The 18,677-nt window shown below is 36.1% G+C and overlaps 1 protein-coding gene across 1 annotated transcript in view; it reads right to left on the bottom strand.

Annotated features, from left to right (window-relative positions):
* Window positions 1-1,013: 1,013 nt before the first annotated feature.
* Window positions 1,014-18,677, bottom strand: part of LOC129224062 (inactive tyrosine-protein kinase transmembrane receptor ROR1-like) — a 31,672-nt gene continuing 14,008 nt past the window's right edge. The window contains exons 4-6 of the mRNA XM_054858463.1: window positions 13,894-14,127; window positions 2,479-2,604; window positions 1,014-2,430 (exon numbers count right to left, since the gene is read on the bottom strand). Of these exons, the coding sequence (XP_054714438.1) occupies window positions 1,238-2,430; window positions 2,479-2,604; window positions 13,894-14,127 (1,553 nt within the window). The 3' untranslated portion in view covers window positions 1,014-1,237. The remainder of the gene's footprint in view (window positions 2,431-2,478; window positions 2,605-13,893; window positions 14,128-18,677) is intronic.

Here is an 18,677-nt window from a genome sequence, read left to right as displayed (position 1 = left end):
TATTAATCTTAAAATTAATTACATCTTCCCAAATACATTTAAAACTTATAGTATATGAACACATGAGCAGTTGAAAATGATACATTAAAACTGAAACAATGTAATAAATATTTAAAAAAGTAAAAAATATTTGTACAAGTATCAAACATGGTAATATTTTTTCTGTACAACGTATTAAAATGTATTATTTTACAAGTTAGAGGATTTGTATTTCCTCATTTACTTTACACAAAGTGGTTGATATTTTTGGTTTAATGCAATGATATTCAAAGATGAGATTAGAGGTATCATTCACTTGTGAGAAAAATTCTCTAAAATTGGGTCCTCTGACCGCGATCAGTAAATGAATACTTCCCCATTCTGAGTGACAGTGTGCTGTGAATCTGCAGAAAATGTTCACCATTTGCACATGCGCACAGATTAAAGTTCCGTCACCACCCACGTTGCATCACTTATATCTGATGAAAAAGAATGTTACAAGCTCTATATAAAAACTTTGTTATAAAAGCTCTCGGTTTGTTTTAAGAGAGTGGACATTCCACAGTAAAATTCACTGAGCAGCCTTACTATTCCATCGTGATAGATGAATTTAACTGCAATGAAGGAGTTAAATATAAAAACTAACTTCTGTTTGTTTTATCACGTAAAATATATGCTTAAGTCCTCAAAAAGGGCGGATTTGAAGTCTACAGAAAAAAAAGGAGATAAAACTGATAACTGAAAGCACTACTTATTAGGCTTCAGTTAAGTGGGATGCCAAGGCACAAAAAAGTGCAAAACTTCCTATTCATTTATGAAATACAACAGAACAAAGACTTTTAAAACAAAAAAATATAGAAATTTTTTAGTACTTCATAATTTTGTGCACTTTATCTTATTCAAAGAAATGGTGTAAATTACAAAATAAATTTATTTTAAAACCAATAAAATCTCTAATAGCAACTAAAGATCGATAAAATTTAATGACAGTGCAATCATTTAAGAAATGCAGGTTGGAAATATATAAAATGGATTTTCCAATTCCTAATTGATTACAAAATCGTCAAATTCTAAGATTTAACCAGATCAAAATATAAAATTTCGCATTATGGTCTCTCAATGCCATAGTTCACCAAAACATTTTGCAATCATGCAACACAATTGAAAAACATCCTTGAGTGATTTTGTAGTTTGAATGATAAACTATGTTTGCACATTTGTTTTACAGGAGCAAACACCCAACGAAATGCAATGTCTTTCATACTTTGGATATTTTGCCATCTGACATATGATAGGGTGGTATCACTTGAGGAGGCATGACATTAGGCCTAGGTAGTGACATGACATTTAATTGGTCATTTGGGAAAGGATTTGAAAGAATGTGTGGTGGATGCTGGTTGTTGCCCAACTTGTGCTGTATGTTTGGACTTGAGTCAGGAAAAATTGCCTGTGGAAATACAGGCACGTGAATGCCTGTTGATGGTAGAGGAGGAGCACTTGGCTGGGTGGTGTTAAGAGTTCTTGAATGCACAGCTTGCCAAGAGCACAGGCGAGTATGCAATTCTTTGAAGGTTGGTCGACGAGCTGGAATTTCATGCCAACACTCAACCATCATAGAATGCACATGAGCTGGGCAGTCTTCAGGACGGGGAAGTAGCTGCCGAGAACGGATCATATCTATTACTTCCTGGTTGTTATAACCGTAGTAGGGCTGTAAACCATAGCTGAATGTCTCCCAGAGAACAACACCAAAAGACCAAACATCACTCTCGGTAGTGAATTTCCCGTACAAGATGGATTCTGGAGGCATCCATCTCACTGGAAGCAGAGATTTGGATTGCACTCGATAATAATCGGATGAGTATATGTCTCGGGATAGGCCAAAATCAGAGATCTTGACAGTCAGATGATCTCCGACGAGACAATTACGCGCAGCTAGATCTCGATGAACATAGTGATGCCCAGAAAGATATTCCATCCCAGCAGCTATCTGCTTGGCTATGTGGAGGAAGTCCGGCAGCTCAAGAATATGCGGTGTGCCTTCTTCACTGCTGGCTGACACGTCTTCAGATCTCGGGGAATGCAAAATGAGATATTCGTGCAAGTCTCCCTGAGACATATATTCAAACAGCATACACATTGGTTCCTCTCTTACACACACTCCAAGAAGGCATACAATATTTGGATGATGTAGATCAGACATCAGTTCTGCCTCTCTCTGGAAGTCATTGCGAGTTTTTTGTGTAGCATTTTCTTTGAGGGTCTTAATAGCTACCGGAGTGATGTTATTGGCTCCTCCATTTCCTTGCATCAATTCTCCACAGTAAACTTTCCCAAATGCCCCTTCTCCCAATTCTTGCAGAAATCGAATTGAGCGAAGTGGCACTTCTGGAACACGAACATTAGGAACACGAGGAATCAGAGCTTTCATCTCCATTGGATTGTCAGTGCCTAGTTGGCCACCACAAGAAAGAGGTCTAAGTGGGGGACCTTTGGTACCCTTTTTTGCAGTGGGCTTTGGAGAAGGCTTGCTGCGTTTACGTACACACCATAGGCCCAAGAGCATACCAAGAAGAAGAACAATAGCAATCGCAGGCAAAAGAATGTAGAGCCAGAGATAATCAACTAAAAAAAGATATTTTTGCATAAGTTTTCAACAATTTTCGATTATTTGAAATTCAATTTCAGTATTAAAAAAAAATTTTAAAGTCTAAAGTAACAAACATTGAAATGAAAGAAATAGGAGTACAACCCAACCATGCATTGCAACTAGAGGTCTGTTGTAATAGTCCTCTAAAAGAAGTCTTCAAATAACATATTAGATTAATAGTATAGCATTTAATATATGATAAATGCCATTACTTGGAGTAAAGATTAGCACTTTCCATTAAGAATATTAATGAGAAAAATAATTTTATCTTTAAAAATCTAAAAACCAAGCAGACAACAAATATATAATAGGAAAGATATACATCATTAATAAATATTATAATTGAATGAAGATCATCATTAACATGTGTGCCACAATTCAAGTACAAAATCTGTCTTCAATGTAATTAAGCTAGTTTAAAAACAAAACTAAAAATGTTACAAAGAGTAGTTATAACCATCAATTTAAGAAACAAAATTCACACATTTCTACAATTGCGGACATAAACAGCTATCATAATTGGGAAATTAAAGCATGACTAGATGTGTCAATTGTTGGAGAGAGAAAAAAGATGTTGAAAGTCAATTTATTTTAGTGGTGCACAGAAATATATGATAGTCCAGGATATGACAGCACTTCTGTAGGAAAGTTCGAGTAGGGAGAGTTTCTTTTCAAAAATGTTTAGTAGGTGTCCTAGAAAGTATTTTGGTCTCGGGTGGACACCCGCCACCTGGTCACTTCTCCTGCTGTGACTGGTCGCTCGCTCTCATAAATGCTCAGTACTTCGATAGGAAGATTGAGTACGGATAATTTTTCTTCAGAAATGTTTAATAGGTGTCCTAAAAAGTATTTAGAGTTTATGTGGACATCTGCCATTTTGTTCATTTTTTAGCTATGACGTCATCAAAGATGGCAGGCGCGTGCTTTCGTCCCCATATAAGCCCAGATTTATGTTAATACTTAACCAACAAAAATGAAAATTTGGCCAGTAAGTTACACTTAGTTCTTTTAAGGAAAATGACAATGTATTTTTACTACTGCTATAGCTTAATAACTATTTTTTTTTTCTGTTGCACTTAATAAAATTATATTTAAAAGGGGTTGTTACAAGTTGGTTGCAAACCCGTACTAATACCCTTACAGAAATAGCAACAAGTTTCTTCATTTGCTCTACAAGTACAGGAAGATTTGGCACATTTCAAGCAATTACATGCTCCAATAAAATCAATTGGTAATCTTTGTTAGTTTTTTTCTGGCATCAAATCATCATCTACCACTGCAAAACCAAATTCACAAGGATCTAAGTCAACAGCAGCATCGTCAATACAATGTTGTAGGTTTGTGTAAAAACATGATCTTAATAAGTGGCCTTTAGCACTTCTGCTAGTAGGCGGCAAGTTATCAGTGTCAATATTTTTCGCAGGATGATACAGCCATAACCTAAGTTCATCTAAAGATTTACAGAATGACCCTTTTCGCAGTATTTGCACTACGTATTCTGCAGATTTAAGGCTTTGCTCTATATAAATCCAGTCAGTTGATGCGCCAAAACTCTCCAAGTACTCTACAGATGCACAATGAAGCGCAGATTTTTTGGTACCAAATTTACTTGTATAATCTGATCCAGATAGTGCGTGGATGGCAGGAAGCAATGAACATAAAAGTTTTCACCTATTTTTCAGTGAATATCATTAACAGATAAGAATCGTGTAGAATCACCAACTCCAGGACGCACCCAAAGTTCCTGAACACCAAATCGTTGAAGAGTAAGATAGTAAAACAAAGCTAACACCATTATATCAGTGTCGGCGCTAACAATAACAATGCATGTTTCGAATGAATCAACATTCTGAAGTCAGCTTCCTCTACTGTCAGACAGTTTAATTCTGGGTACTTTATTATTTTGCCACTTTGCACAGATGTACAATTAAATATTACATCATTCTCTTCATCACCATGAAAGGCACGAAAAGTGTGGTTGGTATTATGTGGTGTTTGAGTCAAAGAAGCGGTCACTGTATCAGCAATGAACTTTTGCAACATCAATTTGTTTCTTGAAGATCCCCAAAAGCTGCTGAGTTGGACAGGCAATGGAATATCTTCTGAGATTTTGACCACATCTATAACGATGCTGCTACTTTGTCTTTGCACCCTTTCAGACTTTTTAGCAGAAAATTTACGATAACTGTCAAAAATGTAATCTACTCTTCCATAGTTCTTGGTGATGCTCTCGATGTATGACGAAAAAGCTGAAACAACTCCACCAAAGGTTTTATTTTCATTTGTCACCTTTCGTACAGAGTTCATTACGTCGACTATAAAACAGGTTTTATCGTCAGACTTGAACCAGGTATCATCACTGGTGCTACCATAAGATGTTTAAAGCTCTTTTAACAATGCACTTTTTGTGGTTTTACCATTAGTCCTTGGTCATTGAACAATGAACAGTTTTCAGATAGCTCATAACAAAAGAGTTCTTGCATGCGATACGAACAAGCCTGAGCTATCTGTATCGTTCGGTGAGATGACTTGTTCGATATCTTTTTAGTAATTTTCCTTGTAGCAGCTATACTTTGCGCTTTGGTACAATGAAATGGTGACAACCTAGCTTTATGGATGGTGCTTGATATTCTTACTGTTTTGTCCTCGTATCGTGTTTTCCTTTCATGTTTAGGTCCCGTAAACCAGGGGGCGGAAGGAGGAAAACAACTCAACAGTGGGCGTGACCCTAAAGGGGGCGTGGTCGTCCGCCATCTTGGATGGTCACGTGATTGAGCCGCCATCTTGGATTTCTTGTAGTCTTGTATGGGGGTATTTTTAGGATGACGTCACTGATTTCTTGAAGTCTTTTACGAGGGTATGATAACGTCACGCATTTGAAAGACGTCATCTTGGATTATCTGCCATCTTGTTCTACGTCATAGAACATGTTCATTCGTGCCCATGCTTAAAGGGCTTAATTTAATTAATTTGTTTTTTTTTTAATTGTGTAATTAGTTCGCCTAATTTATTTTATTGAAATTATTCTGAAATATTTGCAAGGGTAATAAAATGCTCTCCCTGGGATTTGAACCCAGGACCTTTCGCTCCGAAACGAGGGCGCGCTAACCACTAGACCGGACTAGGCAGTTAGTAGGAAATGATAATATAGCTTTAAATGGGTAACATTCAGTAGTGGCGCCATCTGTTGCACGCTGTGAACAATAAAGAAATGTTATTTTTTGAGATGAGAAGAACGCTGCATGACAGGAAGAAAAATATGAGGAAATATTTTTGAAGTTATGAAATTTTTTTAAAATAAAAATGGTTGAATGATAGTGGTGCCATCTATCGGAATTTTTTGTAACTTATGTTTGATTTCATTTATTTATTTATATATATTTATTTTTGTTGAAATAGAACAAAGAGAGTTTTTTTGTTGCGATTCGAACCTGGGACCTTGGGGTTACATAAAGGAACCATAGATGATTGACGCGCGTTTTACCAATCATGCTATGGCGACTTTGTGCTATGTATGTTATTTACGAAAGACTTGAATGCTTTTTCTGTAAAACAAAGTTTAATGACGTCAGGGTGTAGAGTGCGCTGTTGAAAAGAAATATTCATGACTAGACGTGTATTTTTTAAGTAACAAAGTGTTGTGTTTTGACAAATTATTTTATGCTTGAGTTTAATTTGAAAAGTAGTAATAAAGCAGAATGCACGGTACTCTAATTTTGGAACACAAATATATTTAATTGCATTATTTATATGCTTTTTCCCACTTCTCTCAAAAAAGACTTCACGAATCCCGAGGTTTGATCTTCTGATTTTTGAGCATTCGCTTTTATTAGTAGCAATTATACAATTTAGACCACAAAGCTTTTATCTCGTTTCATGTTACAGTCGATCTTTGGAATCATATTTTAAAAGAAAAAGTTAAACTTATATTATCTGAGGAGAATTTAAAATTTTTTATTCTAAAAAAATTTAATTTTTACATTAAATCAGTATAAAGAGGTAAGCAAATGTCTAGAATTATTAGTAACAGTCGACTTTTCAGTAAAAAGAAAACATATTTCTTTTAACTTTGAGAAAAATGATTCGGTAATTTAGCTATGAGCATACAACTTTAAGAAATTAAGGGACATTTTCCCACGAATGATACTATTGATGAAATAGATTTTAAGGTATTTACACCCTAGAATTTAGGTTTTATTTTAGGGGAATATACGGACATCTCTTCGCCGGTCTTAAATAATTTTAATATTTTTTTCTTTGTATCTTGGGAAACCAGTGCTTTTGTTAGCAGATTGTGCAATGGATTAGGAAGCATATGCATATCAAACGGATTACCTTTGTGTAATATATATTTAAACATTGAGACAACATTTGCATCTATGTTCTGAGTTTACTTCTTTGAAAATTCATGGTGAATGTTCAATCCTTTGACAAAAGCATTAGAGTCTGCTACCTCTCGAAATAGATTTGATACCATCAAAAGTTCATGATGCGTTATTTCCCATTCTGCTACAAAATCTTTCTGTTTAGTTCGCCCTGAAGATTCCAGGTGAGCTTTTTTGGGATCTATTAATGGTTTGTTCTAATGCCATATCCACAGCAACAGTTGAAAATTTATGATTATATCGTTTCACAACATGTTTCCCCTTCATGAACATTTCATGCACCTCTAGGGCTGTCTTGGTTAGTCTCCTCATGTCTTCTAAATACAGAGAAGACCATTGCTGATAGTTGACACAGTCAAATACGGCAAATACTGGTTGAAGTTTCTGCACTGTATCTAAATGTAATTCCCAAAGACCTTGTCTATCTGAACCAATCAAATTTCTGAGAAGTTGGACGAGTTTCAAAAAATTGCTCTGACATTTTCCTTCCTCGGCTGACAAACCTCTCAAAGTCCGAGAAGAGTTTTTCCACATTACCATCTACATCTATATAATCTGATTTTTTTCCCACGCCAAAGAAATATTCTGCTGAATGTTCTGTAAGTTTTCAAACTTTGTGGCGTAGGACTCGATGGATTCTTCCAAAAATGATTGCACCTGCAATATGAACATGGTTTCTCCCAACATGAACATCCCCTTGCCACCTCTCACATAATTCTTTCCATGTAAAACTGATTGTAGCACATGTACTCCAAAGACTAAACATTCAATAAACACATCGGACATTCCACTTTCCCGAAGAAATTTACCTAAACAACATAGCACTATTTTAGCCCTATGGAATGCACCCATTGCACTTCGCGTGCAATAGCGTATACACCTTCATCACAGGTTACTGGTAAATAGTTTTGATCCAACTGGTCGAGAACACTATTGAAATTTAATAGAGCAGTGTAAACTGTAGCACTCTGATTTACTGGGTTTGGAATTACTGGTAGAAATCCGACTTGTTGTTGCTTCAAATTTTCATCTGTACAAAGTGCATTAAAAGCGCTTCAGGATAGGACAAGCTGTTCAATGTTTTCTTCTTTATTACAATGCTCGTAATCAACAATAACATCAGAGTTGTGTAAAAGAGGTTGTGTAATTCTTAAAAACTGCCATAACTTGTCTGAATATTTTTTTATTTCTTCTTCTCATTCTCATCCTCATCCTTTCTAAACAAATCTGAGGAAACTTCATAATCGCTTGGAAGATCAGGACGTTTTGTCGATTTGTAATACAATTGTATCTTCTGGCATGGAAGTAGTTCTTGAAATGCTTTCAAACCTTGTGTGATACCAGTTTAAGATAAGCATGGTTTAACTGATATGTCTTGCTGTTTATCTTGGAATAGTACGCACACAGTGTCATGAGAACCTCCTATACCGGATAATGTAGATTCTTTGTAGTCCAAGTTATCGAAAGCGCCAACCATATATGAATCAGCCTTAAAATGCCTGGGCATTGGCACTGCAGTAGGAAACTGTTTAAGAGCATATTGTGCAAGATTGTGGTGACGAATGACCTTACTGTAGCTGACCCTAAAGCCGAGACGATTCAAGCTTGTTATCAATGTTTTACTATTGCATTTCTCATGTATTGCTTCGCCCATCATCATATGTAAAGGAGTTTTTTTAGCTCCATGATTCAGGTTATAGTACATTATTTGTAATAACGCTTGTGCCTTAAGATACCACTCCTGAGAACATTTCCTCTTTTCTTCCTCTTCTTGTTCATTGTCAACTTCTTTCATGGAGTTTGGATCTATGTCAAATAATGTAAGAAAAAGTTTATTAAAACATCAGGTATTTTACTTTTAGTCCAAGATATTTTAAGGTCTTGCACATCACCAAATTTATCGCTGAACTTGAAATCTAGCCCCTGCAATGCGTCTCTTAGTAGAATGGCGCATTCTGTTACAGGATTGCAGCTTCTAAGGACATCTGCTATTTCTTCTGTGTGAAGATTTGCAGAAAAAAACATAATCGGTTTGTTTGCCTCTTTAGGTTTAGCGAAAGTAATGTCATTTTGAAAGTAATCACACAGCATTAGTTTATGCTCCTTGTTGCATTTTTGATGCCCTCATTTTGCATATTAAACTTGTCTTGAATGTAACTAAACGTGTATCCATAGCCTTCATGCAGTCCAGATTCGATGTCATGAGCTATAAGCGAGAAGGCTGCCACCTTTTCTGAAACTGGAGGTGTACTCTTGTCATCTGCTTCAAGTTTTCGTTTGTACTTCAACAAATATCCAGAAATACAATTGTCATGGCACAAAAGATCGGCAGCGAAAACACTTGATACATCCTCCAAATCACAAGTGGGAGTGAAAACATCATCTTGTAAGTATAATGTGGCTTTTAAAAACTCCTTAGCTCACGGATACTCACTTATTCTGTACTTCTCGCAAATGCGATTATGTGATACATGGTTACAGATACACAATTGTAATCGATGAGGAAAACCTCCTGCTTGAGAACTGATAACGTGCACGCTTCTTTCCAGATTTCCTTAAACTGTCCTCCATATTCGACTCATCAGTAATGATGCATCATCTTCAACTTTTGATTTTTCCTTCTCATTTTGAAGCTGTAAGAGGTTTCTTATGACAGGATTGCTTATAGCATGCATTATTCATATGGTAATACAACAACTCTCCATCACTTAACGCGTTCAAACGCTTAGTAATTACGTCGTTTTGCAATTTTGCAGCAGCCCTGATTTTTTCACGACCATTTTCTACACTTATCACACTGTTGTCGCTTTTAATACATATAATGCAAGTCTTTTCAACTGGTTTAAGGTTTCTTATGCTGTCTTTTGACACTCTCGACAATTTAATAATATCCATATCTTAATTTTAATTCGATAAATCTCGAACAAAAGAATCATTCAGATTAACAGCGTTTCATTATCTCAAAAACCACCCTCTGTCGCACTCATAACACATCATATAATTCAATGGCTGCCAACTTACTACTTCGAAGAATAACAACGCGCTCGAATGTTATGCTTGCGCCGCTTATAGTCATTGTGAGCATTAAGTGTAGTGAAATTAGACTGACTACACCGCTAGTAGAAGTGAACCTGCAAAACATGTCCACAGCCTGATGTTGAAGAAAATAAAAAACACGTGGAGCATTTTTCCTTAAGGAAAATCTGTATTTATTATCTTCAGAGATTGCTTAAGTTGTAGAACAACATCTTCATTAATATTTAAAAAACATTTTGAAAAATAAATATATCAGCCGCTATGATACAACGAAACAAAGTTCAATTTACGAACATGCTGGTTCCATGGAATATAAAGCATTACTGTAACACACAAAATAGGCCTAAAGGCATTTTAGAACTTTAAAATATACATCACGTTGTATTACGACCTGCCAGGAGTAAAGAGCACTGGCAGACATCACGAAAATATGACAAATTACTACATGCAACACATTACAGCTACAAGAGGTGAGAGAGAGAGAGAGCGAAAAAGATCGCTCAAAGTATTTAAGGTCTTCACATGGCTTTCAAATTAAGAATATGCAAAACACAAGATGTGTTGCCAATGCAAGAAAGTTAAAGATGTGTTGCCAATCAAAACGTAACTCAATCTAAAAAAAAAACTCTCGCGGTTATAAGATACAATGAACTGGTGACTTGGTTCACCCAAAAGTTCATTCATTTGACTGAGTTATCGCGACCAATCGCACGAATGACGTCACAACATGATGCAATGTTTACATTGAAAAAGGATTGTTTCTGCATGATGCAAAAACGTATTTTCAATAATTCTTTTTTTTTTTTCAAATTGAGTGATTCTTTCACTTTTTGTGAAAGTTTAAATTAAAAATCTAACAGTCATCACCACACTAGAGTTTGACTCTAGTACGGTGATGCTATAGTGGCGCGCCTAAGAGGAGAGACTAATAAACATTCTGATTGATTAGTCACACCAGGTGAAATGGCAAATAAATATTTTTCAACGTAAATAGTTTTTGAATATAATTTTATACTGTTATTCAACGATTGACATTTGAAAAAATAATTTTAAAGAATGAATTTTAAAAAAGGAAAATAAATAAAAAACAATAACATAAATTGTTTTCAAACTACCTTTTTGGGAAAACTTTAACACTGTAACTTAAAAGTAAACTAGTTTATATAAATTAATATAAAAATGTGCAAAAATCATGCAAAAAAGTCATGTATTAAAATAAATATGAGCATTTATGTGATCGAGATGCCGCCATCTTTGATGACATCATAGCAGGAGAAGTGACCAGGTGGCGGATGTCCACCCGAGTCCAAAATACTATTTAGGACACATACTAAGCATTTTTGGAAAAAAATTCTCCCCTACTCAAACTTTCCTACAGAAGTGCTGTCAGATCCAGGACTATGAGGTATGAGTGGAGTTTGAAATTTTTGTAATTTTCTTTTAATAGGACAAAGCTCAAATTCTATTTATCTCAGAATAAATAATAATACTAGAAAACATACATATCATTATATTTTTAAATTAAGAGTGGTTAAATTGCTTACTAAAAGATGAGGAAGTAACAAAAGTGGAAACATTAAAATAATGACATGCCTAACTAAAAGAAGAATAAAATGTATTATTGAAACTACTCTCTGCTGTATATTTCCTGATCTATGCTCACAATACGTAAATCATACGTGACTGGCAGAAAAAGTCATTTTGACAACGAAAAATGAGGCTATCAATGATTTCGTTCATATTCAAGATACAACCGTTGCTGCCAGGCGAGTTGGTATCATACAAATTGGCAATTTGCTATGCTAACGAAGCTGCAAATTATCCAACAGAGTTTTTGAACTCATTGGATTTGCCAGGCATGTAGTCACACCTTCTAGGATTGGAAGTTGGATATCCAGTTATTTCACTTTGGAATTTGAATTCACCACAGCTATGCAACAGCAATTGGCAATTAAAATATTGATGTTAGACATTGTTGAAGCCATCATTTTGAATGGGGAATTCCGACATGAAAATGTTTTGCTGCAACAAATTCCAATGATTCCCACAGAGGTGCCAATTGAATTCAAAAGCGTTTCAATTTTCTTTTAGATTGGTATTCGCAATGACCATAAATAAGTCGCAAGGCCAAAGGCTTAGATTTGGACACACCATGTCCTATCACTTGGACAACAAGTATACATACAAGTAATAAAAATATATTACTTTTTCATATTACGTCTAACTTTTAAGAAATCAAACAATGAATTTGCTAGTTACGTTAACGAAATACACAGTCCAGTCACATTAATGTGACCATCTGTCAAAAGCCAGAATAACCACCTTTCACAGAGCGGACTGCTGCGAGACGTGCAGGAAAGAGAGTCACCTAGGTCCCTGAAGGTGTTCTCTGGGATGTTGAGCCATGCCGACTCTTATGCCGTGGCCAGCCGCGCTAGATTAAGCGGTTGAGGATCCATGGCGCGAACAACTCGATCGAGATGGTCCCACAGATGCTCGATTGGATTTAAGTCAGGTGAGTTTGCTGGCCAGGGGAGGACAATAACTAACATAAACTCATCCTGGTGCTCTTCGAACCAGGCACGTATACTGGCAGCTGTATGGCACCTCGCATTGTCCTGCTGGAAGATGCCATCATCCTGAGGAAAAACAATGCGCATGTAGGGGTGGACATGGTCTGCAAGGACAGATGCTTACTTGTATTGATCCATTGTGCCTTCCACAATGATCAGTGAACCCAGAGTATGCCAGGAAAACATTCCCCAGACCATAATGCTCCTGCCTCCAGCTTGGACCGTCCGGCAATGGTTGCAGGGTGGTTCCTTTCAGAGGTTTCACTCCTTATATGCCAACGTCCATCTGTCCGATGGAGCATAAAACGAGATTCATCTGAAAACGCTACCTGTCGCCACCCAGTGGACGTCCAGCTGCTGTACTGGCGTGCAAATTCTAGCCTTCATCGTCGATGAACAGCAGTCAGCATAGGTGCACGAACCAGGCGTCTGCTTCGGAGGCACAGACGCAGCAATGTTCGCTGAATAGTAGTTTGGGAGACACTTTTGGTAGCCCCTTGGTTCATTTTGGTGGTCAGTTGCTCAACGGTAGCCCGTCTATCTGCCCAAACGCATCTCCGCAACCGTTGTTCGCCTCTGTCATCTATGGCCCGTGGTGCACCACATTTGCCATGTCGCTGATTTTGGACAGTCCCATTTTGCCATGCACGGTACACTTTTACCACGGCGGCACGAGAACAGTTCACAAACTCAGCCGTTTCGGAAATGCTTCCACCCTTGGCCCGAAAGCCAATGATCATGCCCTTTTGGACGTCGGATAAATCGCTTCGTTTCTGCATTGCGCCAACGATTGAAATGCTTTCCGAAGCCCTCACACATCCTTTATATACACTCAACTGCACTGTGCTGCCGCCTGCCTTCTGTGATTGGTTATTTAACTCTGACGTGGAAAGTACGTGGTGGTCACATTAATGTGACTGAACTGTGTACATTGTATTGAAAAAATGAATGTTTGGTTTTTTTTTATGGGCGATCAATCTACAGCGCTCCATTCTTTCTGTCATAGATGATAGACCCCATTCCCACATACCTTTGTTATTTCTTAATTAACAACCAAAATATTCACTAGAAATAATTTATGTGGCAGAATGTTTGCGGGATTAGCTATTTGTATCGTAAATAGGAGTGCTATAAGACATAACAGGAAAATAAATAAAATCTATTTTAGCAAAAAATTATGTATTAGTCAATGCTTCCGATTCCTGCCGGCCTTTAGGAAACTTCATGTAAATCATAAATAATCACATAAGAAACAAAGGGCTATATTTACCACATTGGGGAACATCACACACTTCTTTTCGAACATTAGGATCCGTGGTGAAGCACCATGGTTGAACTTCCTTTCCACCAGGATTGCGGCAATAACTATGGCCTCCAACAAGTTCAGGGTAGTCGGCGGTGCGATAGAAAATTTGATCACTCCAAGGCTGACACTTTAGGCCGGAGATAGTTTCTGATTTTGTGCCACGATAATTCTCACCATTGCCCTCGAAACAGCCATCCTCTGAAAGAAATCAAGTAAAGTTATCAAGCTGATACTGAACTCGGCAATCTATAAAATAACTCACTGGAAGTATATGGAAGAAACTTGATCAATCACTAATAAATATTTTTTAGTAAATATTTGATTTCATATATTGTAATTATTGATTCTAAATAAAACTAAAAATTGATAGCACAATTAGTAGAAATAAATATAGAACAAAAGGACTACAATGGCAGGAAATATTTTGAAAAGGATCCCCCTTTACAAAAAGCAATTATGGGAAATTTAATCGTTTCTAGAATTAACTTGTTTTTCAGACTTGACTTCGGGCATTAATAAAATGCACATATAGGAAAGGGAGGGAGAGAGAGAGAGAGATGCTCAAAAGGGTTTGTTTAGGCAGATTCCTTAACACTATTAAAAAAAATCATTTTAAAAACTGTCTCTACAAAATATCACAACCACAAAAATTGAACCTTCACTTAGTTAAAAGCGTAGCAAGGGCAAAGTGATTTATTACAGGTATGCTGTTCTATTGTGTCACTTTCATATAATTAACATTGCAATGTACTAATTTTTCTACTTTCATTAATTCCTTTTTCATTATTTTATGCACACAAATACACAAAATTAATCACAGATTTGCAAAAATGATTAAAAATTCGATGAGTCAAGACACAACCCCGATCATTTGAGGAAGTAAAAAATGGCTGCCAACCCCGAAATGAAAGAAATTAAATGTAAGAAACCGAAAGCTTAGTCGTGGCTTCAGGGGGGAAACCAGTATAGGCGGCTGAAATTTTAAAGTTTTTCATGAATTTATTTTAGCAGGAAAGGCATAATTAGAATGTCTTTCAACTTGGAGGATATTTTATTAATTTTCTGAAATACACCTTGTAATTTTATCAAGTCATTTTTATCACAAATAGTGGTCCATGGACAGTTGCCATCAGAGCTCGTTGTTGGTGGGCATTACTGGAATCAATTTTTATCTAAAATCATTACAATTTTTCTTTCACATAAGCAACATGTTTCCTAATAATATGAACCTAATTGTGATCAAAAAAGTTTAAAATTACATGTTTTTGAGGTGCTTGACTACAATGTCCATGTTTTTCTACCATTTTATTTTGCATTTCTTGCATTAAAAAAATATTTTTATCAATAATATCAACTGAGAGTTAGGTTCATATAGAGTATAATTGAATAAAGAATATTCACACAAATTTTTAGACCGATTGGTCAATAACTCTTTGAGCTACAATGTCCACCAGTTGAAAAAAGTTGTTTCGAGAAAAATGCATTTGAAAAACGCTACTGTGAAGGTTTTTAGGTCTCCACAAACACCTAAGTGTTCATAGCATCGGAACTAATTGTAATTTTTCACTGAAATTTTAGCAACATATTTTTAAATAGTTTTACTAACATTTTAAGACATTTAAAAAAAGTGCATTTTTTGACATGCTTAAACTGCTTCCCCTTCCCTTAACCAAAGCAAGCACGGCTACCAGAGGCCTATTGTACTAGTCCCTAAACAGAAGTCTTAAAACAGACCAAACACTGAAGCAAAAATTCAGCAAACCCTTAATAGGAATACCGTGAATCTCCCATGGTGCAAGCAAATAAAGACCAAGGTGTTCAAACCTTTAGGCAAAAAACACTTCACAATCACACCAGGGATGGATACAAGGGAGGGGCGATCGTCCCTCCCTTAAGGGTCTTCTCCACCTGTAATTTTTAGAAAATGAGGTTCAAAAAACACAAATTTAGATGAGTTTCATTGATGTTAGGAGAAGGGAGGTCCGGGATAGGGTTTGGGACCCTATCCCGGAACTGTTTCGGAATGTCAGTCCAAAACCTTTGTGATCAATATTTTTAAGTCAGTTTACATAGTAAAAAATAAGTCATAAAAATAAAATGCCCCTCCCTTGAAAAATTTCTGGATCTGTCCTTGAATCACACAGGATGTGAGAAACAGCTTTCCCACATGACAGAGGCTACTCCTGCAGCATAAAACTTTGATACATTTCGTGTCATAGCATGTAAAAGTTGGCTTTTTGTGTAGGTTATGTAAGTTACACAAGCATTCAAACAGTAACATGTATTTAAATATTCCTTCCTTAAAGTTTGTTGGTTTGGGAACTATTAAAAACCTGAAGCTAAGCAAAAATCAGGTAACTAGTAGCCAACTAATCTTGAGGTTGTAGTCTGCCGGGAGGAAATGACACATGAATTATATTTAGTAAACAAACGAGATTTATTTAAAAAAAACACTTATGAAAAACATTTAAAATTGAACTCTTATCAAACAGGACTTCAAACAAAGGCGTAACTTGCAGCAATACCGAAAAACCATCAAGCAGAAACACTTTTTTTAAAAATAGACATCTTACGTCAGCGTCCTAAAATTCCATCCAAACGAACTGAGCAATTTTAGAATAGTCCATTGAAACACAAAAATCCAATGCTGGATACCGCAAGTGATTTAGTTGTCCAGTTCTTGTAGTAGCGTTTCAAGAAGACATCAAACTAACAAAGAACTGTTTACGAAACCACATTTGATCCTCCAGTCGAGACTCCATCAATCATCTGACACAACAATCTATTATGAGCTCAGGTGCGCTAATTACACACTAGATGGAATCCTTTAGAACTAATGACGCTCCAAAAGACGTATAAGACAATTTGGTTGGAATTAATTAAATTTTGAAACTTCTGAAATGATGGTTAAACAGTATACTATAGGCGACCGTTTAAAAAATTACAATGCTGCCTTGCTGCCTCTTATTTGTCAAATCAACTAATCAAAATGTTCCCAAAAAATTTTTTTTTTCAGAGGTCACAATGATCTCTGGTGACTTCCCATGTGAGTGACTACAGGGAGGGGGGGCCACAATTTCTTTAGTTCGCCAGGGGCGCTAGACCACATAGTTATGCTACTGATGTCCGGACAACAGCACAAGAGCATGGCGCTCTTCAAATTCAAACTTTCACCATAATAAGCAGTGGCCCAAAAAACAAGCCAGCAAGCCTGACAGCCACAGCATGCTCCTGCTGTGAACTATCAACAGATGAACAACATGGCGAAAGGAGAAAGAACAGCAAGAGAAAAGCAAAAAATCCAAAATTAGATCAGCTATTTATTGCCAGATCCGAACATGCATGCAGCTTGGATGACGGAAAACAAGTTTGTATTTAACAGAAACAACTCAACACATACAAAACAAAAGTATTTAACTCTATTTCTTACGGTTAGTTAGGCATAGTAGAGCTCAACTAATGAGCTTACGTCAAGAGCGGCGTGCGGGATTGGAAAACACTCCGAGAATTCGCTCAGCCGAACACAAGAGTTATTACATACATTTGAAAAATTACCAGGGTTCTTACTCTATTTGGATGTAAAAATTCCATGACATTTGCAAGTCTTTTTCATGACTTCAATGAAAATTTTCATGACCTCGTTACACAAAGAGAATAGCACTATTTAATCGCAAATTTGGTAATATTTGGAAATGAGCATTAGCAAAATGTCTATATGAATGTCACAGCCTCATTCAAGCACTTATTCGTAAAGGAAAAAATATAAGTGCACACTTAAAAAACTAAACTATTCTTATTTGTCTTCATCATATAAATTTAAGTAAAGTAAAAATGCAGTGAAGCGAATAGATGATGCTTAAATGTCTGTTATTTTTTTTTAAACAGGCAGAATGATATTGCATGGGACAAAGGTTGATGAGTCATCACTAAGTTTCAATAAATTTGCTTCAAAAGTTACCTTTTAGTGTCAACAGTGCCTTTAATCATCCACGTAACTTGACAGTATTTTGGTTCTTTAAAGGTTTCTTCCACATAGTTTAGTTCTTTATGTTTCTAAACCAGATCTTTTTTGAAAAAACCATTCAGTAATGAATCAATCTTTGGGTTCAAAAGTATATTTGTTTTGTTTACAAATTTGCATATTTTCAAATGCATATAAATCAATAGGTTCAGAAATTCCAGAACACGTTTAATTCCCGACATTGAACATAGCCGTGGGTCACATGGGTTAGTATGGCCGTATGTTGTCATATGGTCGTATGTTAGGCACTACTGTTTTAGAGCATTAGAACTCCTCTTTTTCTGTATTCTATCGCCTGACTTAAGATCTTTATTTAGTCCTTACGAGTGATGGAATAGAACTCAATTGCAATTGAATTTCTTTTTTTTTGAGTGGGCGTGGCAAAACTAAGAACGTGAAATTTTGCTACTACAGAATATAAAACATAGGAAGTGTTGAAAATAACAAAAAATTCAAAATAAGTGATGTCCAGGCAGTAAAATCACAACACAAAAAATGGCAAGCGGCTGCGACAGAAGTGAATGCAATGAGATTTCAAAATTCAGATTTGATTTTTGGATCATTTAATTTTCCACTTTTAATAGCTTTTATGTGCTATACTGAAAAATCACTCAAGATTTTTAATGCTCCTTTAGCTACTGATCCTTTCTCTTTGTCCAAGACATTTTTCCATGACTTGAAATAAATTTCCATGACTTTCAATGAAAATTTCAATTTTCCATGACTT

Source organism: Uloborus diversus, chromosome 6 (genome assembly GCF_026930045.1).
Source record: "Uloborus diversus isolate 005 chromosome 6, Udiv.v.3.1, whole genome shotgun sequence".
NCBI lineage: Eukaryota > Metazoa > Arthropoda > Arachnida > Araneae > Uloboridae > Uloborus > Uloborus diversus.
This window is presented reverse-complemented; position numbering and strand designations above follow the sequence as displayed.